Genomic DNA, 12,397 nt, shown 5'->3' with positions numbered 1-12,397 from the left:
GCTGTACGGTATGGAACTGAAGTCTCGCGAGACTACGCCTCGAAACCTCAGGAACTGTATCTGGCACTGGAAGAGAGGAACAAATGAAAGCGGAGTTGAAAGTGTGCGTGCAACAGGCGGTGTGATTCTGCAACTTTGTGTAAGAAAACAACTCGAAGATCCACAACTCCAGCAACGAGGGCCCCGCCTGTGTGACCCCCTTGTTGTTTGTGTGACGGAGCTTTTCTCAGCTCGGGGGCAAAGGAGGCAGCACGGGGGGCAGAAAGAGACGGTTGGTGGTCGACGGTTGGTTCTGCAGGAATGTCGCAGAAAGAAAGGTCCGGATTTTACCTGCAGGAGGTCAATAAAACGATATGGGAAGTCCCACGGCGGTACCAGGACCTGTCTCCGGTGGGCTCAGGCGCCTACGGATCGGTTTGGTAAATCATCGTTGTTGTTTTTTTCTGTAAAAGCGGAAAGTGTTGCAGAGTTGAGCCAACTTTAACTTCTCCATTCATTGAGACGAGGCCTGCAGAGGCACAAGCTAAACTTAGGTTAGCACGGTGGAGCTAGAAAGGCTCCGTCAACGTGTATCACGTTATATCCCGATAACTTCAGATGGTTTGAGATTATTTTAGATCCATCAAACAAATCCGACATTGTCATGAACTTTTTTCTTTTTTGCAGAAAGCGACTACTCTCAGTTTCTCATTGGATCAGTCCCAGGAACGACTGACTGTCTCGATCACATACTTCACATAGTGATCCGATTCCTTCTCGGTTAAATGGTTTCATAGGACAAGGAGTAATAGTGATGTTTTCCCCCCTCGATTAATTATTTTTAGTCGGTTTCGATTGTTTACTAACTCCAGCTGTTCGAATGTGAAAAGTCGCTGGCAGCAGATTTACTGCTTTGCAGTTAAAGAGCTGCAAAAGTACATGATGAACAATCGAAAACAACACGAAGATGTTAAGGTCTACTGCTTCCAAATACTGCTGTCCTAATAATAGAAACAGCTTGCTTCTTTGGCAGCTCCATGGCAAAAACAAATCTGAATATCAGAAGCATTTCTAAAGCCACAGTTTCCGATTTGCTGATACAATAGTCTTATTTTATACAAAGGTTTAGCTTGTTCATTTAGTTAATAGTAGGGATGGGATATATGTTCTTTGAATGTTGTATTTTATTTCATTGTGACGATAAAATTGTGAAAACAAAGATTTTAGAAATGCTTTCAGGATGTTTGCATTTGTTTCTTTTGTTCTAATAAAACCTCATCAAACAGGTTATTTCAGTAATTCAGTTACATTAGGTAACACTGCATACAATAATTGTTTTCAAACACATTTTCAGTTGTATTGTTTGATGCTCTTATGAAACTTACAGTAGTAAAAACAAAACACTGAATAATGGATCAAATTGAACAAAATCACAACGCCCAATTCTTTTGATTTATTGGGGTTTGCAGACACAATCAACTAGAGTTTGCTGTTACAATGAAAAATTACATTTCTTATCACACTACTCTGTTTTTCTGATAAGAATTAAGACTGATTATCTTTACATTGCAATTATTGCATTGTTTATTGTATAGTAAAATATAATTTTAGGATTTAGGGAGGTCTGTTTGATATGCAACATTTTGGGTGCCACTCTTTAAGAGTTTCAGCGTCTCAGTCACACGACTCTTAGATCATGTATGGAGGCACAACATAGTTTAAAGTTTTACCTGGCTCAATGTGTTAAAGTCTAATTGAGAATATTTGGAAACCTCAAAGACTGAAAGTATTATTTTGTATTAGTTTTCCACTGTTGTTTCATACGGATGTATGACTGATCGCAATTATTGCTTATTACAAACTATTTACACTATTTGCAGTTGACCAACATTTTTGTCTCTGCTTTCGTTTTGTCTTCTAAGTGCTCCTATTACTTTTCATGAGCTCTTACATCTGAGTCACTAAAGTCAGTGTCTGGGTTGGGCATCGAGAAAGTCCTTTTTGTCTGGCAAAGTATGTTGTTTGCATGCAGAACATTAGTGCAGGGCATATGCGGAACATCATGTTACAATATGTTGTGCAGCTCTGCTTTTCCTACTATTTTAGTAAAACATAATGACATAGGTAAGGAACAGATGTTTGTTTTGCAAATAGAAACAGGCATGTGTGCCAGGCGATGAGGTAATCTGTCTTTGGTCGCCTTGTTATCTTTTTTTCTTTTTTCCTTTAATACATGAAGCAGTTTTATAGTGATGCATATAATCGATAGACTTCATTTTATCCCGATGCTCAGAAGGGCAGAGGGCGCCATGCCTGACAATTGAGTTCAGTGTTTAACATTTGAGTGCATCAGGGATTGGTTGGGCCAGTCTTCATTTTACTAATATCCTGTTCTTGTAATAAAACGACCCTAATGTTTGTACTTTGTCAATAAAGCAGGAAATGGGCCACAATTAATGACACTGACATAACCTATAATGTAATTTCAAATACTATAAATTTGGGAGTCACAGGTATTCTTTTTCTATTATTTTAGACGAATGGCAGACATGTTTAATTCATAATCGCAAAGATGCATTTCAAAGTAGTAATGCACTTGTAGTCCAGTGATTAAAGTTGTCAAATTTTTAATTTTCCCTTATAATATTTGGCAGGTGATTACCTGTAGCGGTAATTACTGTATCGCTACAGTGTACAGTAATTACTATTATTTTTTGGCTCATTTTGCTTACTCTCAGTTGAAAGCTGGTTTCTCCCTGCAGCAGCTTTTACAGTAAGATGGAAGAATCTAGGTTTTGGTCGGAGGCAGTCAGCTGACAGAGTGGAGGATATATTACTGTCAGAGATGTGCCCGATCTGCTGAGAGGTGACATTTTCTGCTGATGCTGCCCATTTCTCAGCCTTCAGTTCAATTCACTACACCTAATTTTGTTTTGAGAGCAAACTCAGCCGAAGGAGCCTTCTGAAATCTGCTTTATCAGCCTTAATTGAAGAAGCTCGCTTTGCTGAATTTATTGACTTAGTACCTATAATCGAATAAAAAATAAAAAAAAAATGTTACAGTGCAGTCATATATTTGGTTTTCTTTTAAGGTGAAATGTTTTTTTTTTTTTTTCCACTCAACAGTTCTGCATATGATGAGAAACTGGGTTTGAAGGTCGCTGTGAAGAAGCTTTCCCGACCTTTCCAGTCCATCATCCACGCCAAAAGAACCTACAGAGAGCTGCGGCTGCTCAAACACATGAAGCATGAAAATGTGAGTGGGCTGTTTTCTTCTGTTTGTTTCTTCCTGGAGGCAAACAGGCTTAAAAACCAAATACTTTTTCACCGCTTAATATTGTTTGTTTGAAGAAATCTGCATCTCAGTGAAGGTTATATTTTCTGCTCCCTGTATCTTTAATTTCAATGTGGATTTCTTTCTTTTTTTTTCTAGGTCATTGGGCTCTTGGATGTTTTCAGTCCTGCCACAAGTCTAAAAGAATTCAAAGATGTGTAAGATTCCTTCCTTATTTTGCAGATATGTTGACATTTTGAAACATTTTGCTTCTACTTGCAAATATATTGTTTTGAAATTGGAAGTGCAGTGCTCCTTTTGCAATCTAAAGTTGACATACACTAGTCGTGGTGTGTAAATATAAGTTACTTATAATTATTTACACCAACAATTCTTTTTCTTTTTTCAAAGCAACTTACTACTTCAGACATTAAAAAGCAGGAATTGGATGCATATGTTTAAATTAACTTAATTCACACAGGGTGGAGATTATAGTTATGTGGACTAAAGCTGCTCAATATACACGCAGTCGTATCGAGAATATTAACATCTTCAGGATCACTTGCGTGCTACATTTTGGAAGATTGTTTTTCTGGTGTTCTGCAAGCAAATCCTGCATGTCAATCAGATTGACATGCAATATTATTGCGTCTCCCACAGTGCTGCTCACACAAAGCAAATATTTTTAGTGATTTGAACATTGTGGTGAAGAAAGAAGTATTGAAGTTACTTGCTTTTATAAAATTGTGCAATCAAATATGTATACATCTACACTCATATTGGGTTAAATGTCTCTTTGTCTATTGCACAGACCACCTTTTTTGTTTTTTTAAATTTGTTTTTAAGTTCCTGGTATATTTTTGTTTCGTTCCTGTCAGTTTTCCTCGTCAGATGGACTCTGGGGAAAAAATGTAGTGCGTCTTCCTGCTTCCGGAGGCGGTTTCACTTTGCATCCTTTAACTGTGCCACACTTTTTCCACAAGATATGATCTCTTTCACTTTGTTATAGGTATGGGTTTTGACTGCATTCTGAAGTTGTTCAGGATTATGTAGCTTTGGTGGAGTGACTTCAACCTCTCATTTATGTTGGGACATTTCCATGGATTATGATGTATAAAGAAGACTTTGATCACTGAACAAAGGGTTTGTTGACATGGAGATGAAGTCTAGATGAAATATATTTAAGGTAGTTGTTGTTCTTTATTTATAACTGTTCACTCAAACCGTGTGACATGATGTTACCACCACCATGCTTACCAACAGGTCAGTATTATTGGGTTTCAGCCCTCACTCTAAATTCTATTCTAAATTCTAATCCCGTCATTGTGGCTCAACAGTTGAGTCTTTGTCTCATCTGACCATATTTTGTTTCACCAGAAAACGTTTTGGCTAGACCATGTGAGGGACAGATACTTCAGTCAAGCTTGAATGTGTTTACCTTCTTGGTCTGCGGCCTCTCTGTTCATGTTAGTAATTTGGCTTCACTGTGGATGGTTGATGCTGGTGTTCCAGTCAATGATTGGCTTGAGCCTGGCTCATTCTTTGGTTGTTCCTGGACAACCCAGACATCCACTTATCCATAATTGCTTGAACTTATGACCCAGTAGTCTTCAGTTGTCTAGAAATGCCTCTAAATGGCTTTCATAATGTATATTTAATGTTTCAGTGGCTACTTTCAACTACCAGCTACAGTCAGTGATGCCTAATGAGAAGCTGGTAGGCCTTGGACTCTGACACTTCCTAGAGCTTGTAGGTGAATGAAAGTGTATATTTGCTTGTTCATCTAAATCTGCTTCTTACGAAGCAGATTTAGTCAAAAGGTCAGAAACTAGGCTCTGAAAGAAAGGAAATGATGGATGTTAACATCAAAAGTAGCGACAGAAGAAATGAATAGTTTTGGCAAAAAGAAACTTAACTGTAATAACTTATTATCTGACTTTTTTCTGTTGAAAACTAATAAATAAATATTAGTTGTCAAGCAATCAGAGATTAGGATTTCTCACAGATTAATTTTAGCTTTGGGCGACCTTTTTAGATGCAGACACACCCATTTGTGGATCCCTTCAGTTCCTTCCTGTGCATCTGAACAGCATCTTAAACTCATTGTTTGGTAACATCTTTGTGTGGAATAGTGCAAGCTGGAAACTGCAGCTTCATTCAGGCACTATTAATCACGAGACAGTTCATTCTGTTTGTAGCCAGGACTCTGAAGGGGCAAATCCTGTTTGTTGACTAAGCTCTAAGCTCTCTACACTCTGCTGGTCTGATTTGTAGAAAATACTTCTTTATTCCTGTTTTTATTTTAAGTGGGCTTTTTGTGTGACTGTTGATGTATTAAAGGAAGCAGCCTGCCCTGTGTAGCAGTGTTTCCTGTTGCATAAAAAACGGCCACGCAGTTCATTGCCGCATAGACGGTGCATGAAATGCAGGAGATGTGACTCTCAGGCTTCACCCTGGAATCCATGTTTGTCTGTGTCACCTCACCACAGAGGTATTTATATAGATGCCAGTTCCAGCTTCTGCAGAGGGGATTGTGGGTTTCTACAGACCTGCTTCAATTACCAGAGGCTTGAGCAATGCACATTAGAGAGAAAAGATTTTTCTGAAGTTCTGATAGATTTGACCTGATCCAGATCTCTCCTGAAAACCAGATTTGTTTCTCTGAATTTATTTTTAGAGCAGCATGGACATCTTCAATAATAATTTCAGAGAAAGATGATGAATGAATAAACTATCTTGAGCATGTTATGCTGGCAATTACTGTGGTTAAGATAATAATTTTTGGTAGAAGTGTCTTGAAAAGGAAGACTTGTGACACTTTGATTATTTCATAATTGTGGTTTTTATTTTATATTATTACCTCTGTGGTGCAGTGGTATTGATATAAATAAAATAGTGCTGCAGTGCTTCTGGTTTGCTCTTGCACTAGACTTAAAAGGCTCACTATGATTTAACATTTGAGGCAATAAATTAGGACTTGAAATGCAATTTCAAAGAAAATCTTAAATATTTACAGAAGTTTGGATTACTCCCCCCAATAACAAATAAAGAGATTGATTCTCTTTGGTTCTCCTGCCACGCTTCTTTCTTACAGGAGAATGGAAAAACAGAGGCCACTATTTATATGCCGTTTTTCCAAGGCGGGTGAACCTCGTTCTGTCTGTGTATCTGATCTGTGTGTGCTGCTGAGAACAAGTCCCAGCATTGAAATGTGCTATTTTAAGCCTTCGTTCCCCACACTCTGTGAGAATAGAATAGTATTCACGAAACCAATATTTGTTTAGCAACAGACTGACAGAACAGCAGCACACTCATTTGTTAGTTTTTGTTCGTGCCGCTCACTCAGTCTTTAAGTGCTTTTGATTAATTTTAAACAGTTCTAGGATTGGATTTAAAGTATCCGCTGATGCCATTAAGCTCATTTTGCTCAGTGTGCTTGTCAAGTGATATTACATTTGTAAAAGGCTTGACCTTTCAGTGTCCCAAGCGAGAAGTGAAAAGAAGTAGCTGCAAAACTGGTTTAAGCTTTTATTGCCATGTGGGAAATAAAGCTGCAGGCTCCAAACTGGCCTTCCAAAATGAGATTCACAGAGCAAATTTATTTATTTCAAGCCCCTCTGACTTCTCTCGAGTTTGGAAGTTATTGAGATTTCTTGTTTCAACTATGACGACAATCTCTTACGACCGACAGGTATCTTGTGACTCACCTAATGGGAGCAGATCTGAACAACATCGTTAAATGTCAGAAACTGTCAGACGACCACGTGCAGTTCCTCATCTACCAGATCCTCCGAGGATTGAAGGTGAGGTCATTCAGGAAGAGCGTGGTTTCACATCGTTTTCTTTTTTCATATTATGCCATCTTTTTAGGGAAGTGCACTAAAACACCCACACACACACACGGCATGACGCTGCCACCGTCATGTTTCACAGTTGGTTTGGTGTTCTAAGGCTCACAAGCTTCTCCCCTCCCCCCTTTTTTTACACCAATTATAATGAGGATCGTTATTATCAAACTCAAATTTTAGTTTCATCAGCCCGCAGGACTCCATAGATTATTTTTTGTGTTTGAGTCCATTGATAATCAATAATCTGTCTTTTTATGCTGTTTCTTGATAAAAGACTAATTTCACTGTGACTAATGGATACCGTTTTCTCATCATCTCCTTGAGAAATACATCTTAAAATACACACACAGGCATCAGTGTGTGTAGGTTTTAAAACTTACACAGCCAGGACATTATCATCTGGGATTTACTTAGTAGCTAAAAGGCAGAATAATCTTAGTGTATTTTAGTCTTCTGAATTTAACAAAGTAATAAAAAAAATCTTCTCCTCTGGTATTAAGGAAGTGTAAATAATTTGAGTAATTTCAGCTGAGCTAAAATAAGAAACAGTCTGCGTTAAACTCACACAGAAAACAAAAACAGCTTCCTTTTATTCACAGTGATGAATTTAGCAGGCTATAATGTTTAAGGCTCAACATTGAAGTATAATATATGAAATAGATGGGATTAAAGGAAGCAGGTTTGTTTATTTTGTTGTTAAAATACCCCACATATTCAGCTTATGGTTAAACTGTTTTATCTGCTAAAACCTCAAAAAAGGAAAAATTCATAATAATACATTTATGAAGAAGTAATTCAATCAGATATTTGAAATATTTGATTTCTTCTTTTCTCTTGATCCTCATTTCCATTAAAATTTTTTTTTTTACATGTGTTCTTGTCTGGAAGCGATGCTTGATTTTACACTTTCTACACTTAAGTTTTAAAAATAGCTTATTTCTGTATTTATTTAGTGCAGTACTTTATGTATTCCTGCCTTATTATTTAGTTGTAGTCGTAGGCTGTTAATCACACTATCAGTGAGATATGATACAGCTTTGAAATAAATACTGATTGATGGAAGTTGTTTGTATTCTAACATTTGACTATTTAAATTAGATTTATATTTAGTCTCCATTCAGGTAGTTTTAATCCTTCATAATAATGAGTGCTGTACGTCATAAAAGCTGGGTCTGATTATTCTTAAGGGTTTATGATGCTATATTCTGTTTTTTTCCAGGACTAATCAGTTTCTCGGGTTAAAACCGGTGTTTCTCTCAGTTCTTTGTTTGCATCTTTTTGCTTTGGAGTTTAGTTTCTTTTCTTGGTACTGTACATACTTTCAATGCAAATCCTGTTTCATTGTTCACTAATCGGCTTCTAATGTGTCAAGTTTCTGCTGAAGCTTGTCTGTCTGATCCTCCCCAGCTCCTTAACTACTGGAGGTTTTTGTTGCTGTGAAAGCTCAGTGTTAACCAGTAATTCAAGCAAACAAGTTCTTTCAGTAAAAGTACTGGTTATACAGGTACTCTACATTCATACACAGGCCTTCCTCTCAGGGATTTTGTTGTGGATTAATTTGAGTTTCTAAATTGTCCACAGGAATGATGATGTGTACATGAATGATTGCTTGCGTGATGGTAATCCATAGCTCTTGTGTTTTTATCTTTATGAGCTCGGATTTACTAAAATCTCTGCTGTGATATTTTGTCAAAAGTTTCGTGGCATTACTTTTACTATGGATGTTATTTTTTAATGAAAATGATTATTTGAGCAAAGCATAAATTAACTAATTTTCCTGAGCAAATATCAGTGAACTCTCCATTTATCATTCCAATTGAAACTTGGGATGAATCAGTGAATCAGATTTTCTAAAGTTTGTATTTTTTCCCGTTTTGCAGTACATCCATTCAGCTGGCATCATTCACAGAGTAAGTGTTTAGTTCAACCTCTGTCTCACCAGCATTACTGTCTGAATTTGGGAAAAGTGGAAGTTGTGATCATTAGTCTTAGCATAGACTGTGCAATTTCTTGATAGCTAACCTTTTTTATTGTTAGACGAGTTAAATATACATGACAATTATTTTTAAAATAGAAAAATAAATTTACTATCGAGACTGGATGTTCAAAATTTCACATTTATTACTTTTCAACCTTACAGGATTTGAAACCTGGAAACCTTGCTGTAAACGAAGACTGTGAGCTAAAGGTCAGTAAGCTCTCTAATTCACACCATTTTACCTAAAACATTTTAAGGATGCTAATATTTGCCTGTTTCATCTCAGATATTGGACTTTGGCTTGGCGCGACACACTGATGATGAGATGACTGGCTATGTGGCCACGCGCTGGTATCGTGCTCCAGAGATCATGTTGAACTGGATGCACTACAACATGACAGGTTGAATCCGTTAAGATCCTGATACTGTTTTCTTATTCAGAACCTGTCTATTAGGTAAATTCCTATATTTGTGTTTGTTTCAGTGGATATTTGGTCGGTGGGATGCATCATGGCAGAACTTCTAACTGGGAAAACTCTGTTTCCTGGCTCAGACCGTATCCTTTCCATGAGGTGAAGCGCAGTTAAAGGAACATTCACTCAACTGGATGTTTTTCATTGTTAGAGCAGTTCATTTTTTTCTTCTTGCTGGCTCCAGCTTCCTTGTGAAGCTGTCCTATTTAAATTATAATTTTTTCCTTCAGAGTATATTAACATTCTTCGCTTTTGTAATATTTGTGACATTTCAGCATTCTGTTGTAGAAAAAGTCATACTGGATCGGCCGCTGTTTTCTCCTTGACACAAGCTTTCTAGATATAAACCAGCTTCAGCAGATAATGCGTCTGACAGGAACACCCCCAGCAGCGCTAATCAACAGGATGCCCAGCCATGAGGTGAGAATGACCAGCACTTTGCTTTCTCAGCAGAGAACAGGAGGAGGTTGACGGAAGATGTTTGCTGTACAGCTCTCTTATCAATACTCTGCATTTTATCACAACACAATAACTCAAAAATATACCTTCACAACATCAGCGTGTGCAGTGCTAATGTTGCAAGAGACAATATAGACTGCATTATTTTTGGGAGGTTAAATTCTAATTGTTGTGAATTTCAGCCTGTTTTTTGGGGTTCCACCTGTTAGATTTCCAAATGTAATATATGTGGTGGGAAACAAGATGTGTGGAAATAAATAAATAAATATATATATTTACAATGAACATATATCATTTGTGAAATATATATATATATATATATATATATATATATATATATATATATATATATATATATATATATATATATATATATATATATATATATATATATATATATATATATATTTCATATATATATTTCACAAATGATATATGTTCATTGTAAATTTAATGATAAACGTTGCATATTTAGAGACATAATAGTAATATGGATTACTTTGTCAATTGTTTGCAGTTAATAGCAATCATACGTACTTAAATATTCATAATACTGAATTGACATTTTTTCTAAAAATAAAAATTTTCCTCAATCTTGACTTTTTGAGAAAAAACTAAAATGTATATTCCATTTTTAAAAAGTTTTTATATTTGACAGAACACAGTGCTGTAAAGTATCTACTCTCTTCATCACAACGGGTCCATGTTTATTGGAAAATAAAACAAGTGTAAAACTGTGGCCATGGCTCAGAAATTTGACTTCCAAACAGTGTTGGGTTTATGTAGATGGAAACAGAAACAGTCTGTAATGACATGCTGCTGCTTGTGGAGTCTGACACTTTATTTTCTGCGTTGATGTGTTTACGCAGGCCAGGAATTATGTCAGCTCTTTGCCTCCTATGCCCAAGAGGAACTTTGCTCATGTTTTCATTGGTGCTAATCCACAAGGTAACAAGCAAAAGCAAGATTTTACTTTTTCCCGTGAAGCATAGACTGAGATTCAGCTTTATTAACTTGTTGGCCTTTTCTCTCTGAAGCGGTGGACCTTCTGGAGAAGATGCTGGTTCTGGATGCAGACAAGAGGATAACAGCCACGGAAGCCCTGGAACACCCTTACTTCTCTCAGTACCACGACCCAGAAGACGAGCCCGAGGCCGAGCCTTACGACCAGAGTTTTGAAAGTAGAGAACTGGAAATCGATGAGTGGAAACGTATGTTAATGCATCCTAACATGTTGTTTATGTAAAAAAATAAAATAATAATAGAGGAATTTTGATCTTGTTTTCAGTCTTGTAACATTTCTTCATTTCTTGCAGGATTGACCTATGAGGAGGTGTGTAGTTTTGTGCCACCTGATTACATGGAGGATTGAGATGAGCTGCAGCCACAACATGTGCATTAATGTTAAAGCCTTCAGGCACACAATACCAGCTATTTCTGAGTCTTTATTTCAGAAATCTTAGAGATCACCTTTAAGGAGATTATTACTTTTATATGAAAATGCAAGAACTGGACCAGCAATAATCATTATTTATGTACCACTGCTATTGTTTTTTTGTTTTTGTTGAGGAATTTCATTTTTGCCAATATTTTTTAAATGTATGTATTTAAATTTTTTGCTTTTAATTGTTTTTAATTTAAACTTCAACTCGACTGTGACTTCTGAGGTAATGAGACAACGGACCTACAGCTCTGCTGATTTGTTGAGTAATTTATAAATAAGCTGTTTTCTATTAATTATAAAGAAAACATGCTCATCTACAATCCAGCTAGTCAATCTTGGGTACTATTTTTTTCACCACAATTACTCTTAAGCTTAAAAAAAAGAAATCTTTGAACATTTTGGTAAATTTCAAAACAATAGCCTATTTTTGTTTATTGCTTGTTCAACCCTCTCAGCTGAATTTAAAGACTTTAACATGCCATTTCTTTAGATATTGTGAGATCTTTCACAAGTATATCTGAGCCTTTTCTGGTTAAATCTAGGTAACATGCCCAAAATATGTAAATATGTGCCAGTCTTTATGTTTTATGTGCATGTTTTATTCATGTACATGCTAATTCATCCAATATTAGCATGTACATGAAGGCATTGTGTGGTGTTGACTTTGGGTTATGATTTTTAGTATTATGCTTTAACCTGTAACTGCAAAACAGTGTAAAACGGGAGTTGTATTTATTCTATGTGGAGTAGGTATTTAAGAGCAACAATCGGTCTGCAGTTTACTTGATATCTCCAGTGCTTTAAGAAATTAAATACTTATTTTTTAAGAGGCTCGTGTGTTTTGTGTTCTAGTATCCAAACTGATTAGTTTGTCTTATATCAAAGGTATTGATATAAGATACCATGAGGTTAATGAAATTTCATAAACCTCATGGTAGGTTT

The 12,397-nt window shown here is 36.4% G+C and overlaps 1 protein-coding gene across 1 annotated transcript; it reads left to right on the top strand.

The window, feature by feature from the left end:
- Positions 1–41: 41 nt before the first annotated feature.
- On the top strand, positions 42–12,282 carry mapk14a (mitogen-activated protein kinase 14a). The gene is made up of 12 exons (XM_055049748.1): positions 42–419; positions 3,106–3,235; positions 3,413–3,471; positions 6,945–7,056; positions 8,982–9,011; positions 9,242–9,289; positions 9,366–9,480; positions 9,564–9,635; positions 9,893–9,972; positions 10,881–10,959; positions 11,049–11,222; positions 11,328–12,282. Exons 1-12 carry the CDS (start codon positions 301–303, stop codon positions 11,381–11,383), a joined length of 1,074 nt encoding a protein of 357 aa, XP_054905723.1. The 5' UTR covers positions 42–300; the 3' UTR covers positions 11,384–12,282.
- The last annotated feature ends 115 nt before the right edge of the window (positions 12,283–12,397 follow it).

Source organism: Poeciliopsis prolifica, unplaced genomic scaffold (assembly GCF_027474105.1).
Source record: "Poeciliopsis prolifica strain line A6 unplaced genomic scaffold, Auburn_PproV2 SCAFFOLD029, whole genome shotgun sequence".
Classification (NCBI taxonomy): domain Eukaryota; kingdom Metazoa; phylum Chordata; class Actinopteri; order Cyprinodontiformes; family Poeciliidae; genus Poeciliopsis; species Poeciliopsis prolifica.
The sequence above is the reverse complement of the archived record's forward strand: the minus strand, read 5'-3'. Positions and strand labels throughout refer to the sequence as shown.

Excerpts from the sequence above, each read along its gene's own strand:
- mapk14a (XM_055049748.1), top strand. The coding sequence starts at position 301 with ATGTCGCAGAAAGAAAGGTCCGGATTTTACCTGCAGGAGGTCAATAAA. Across the intron at positions 3,236-3,412 it reads AACACATGAAGCATGAAAAT|GTCATTGGGCTCTTGGATGT; the intron begins GTGAGTGGGCTG and ends TTTTTTTTCTAG. Across the intron at positions 9,012-9,241 it reads CAGCTGGCATCATTCACAGA|GATTTGAAACCTGGAAACCT; the intron begins GTAAGTGTTTAG and ends TCAACCTTACAG.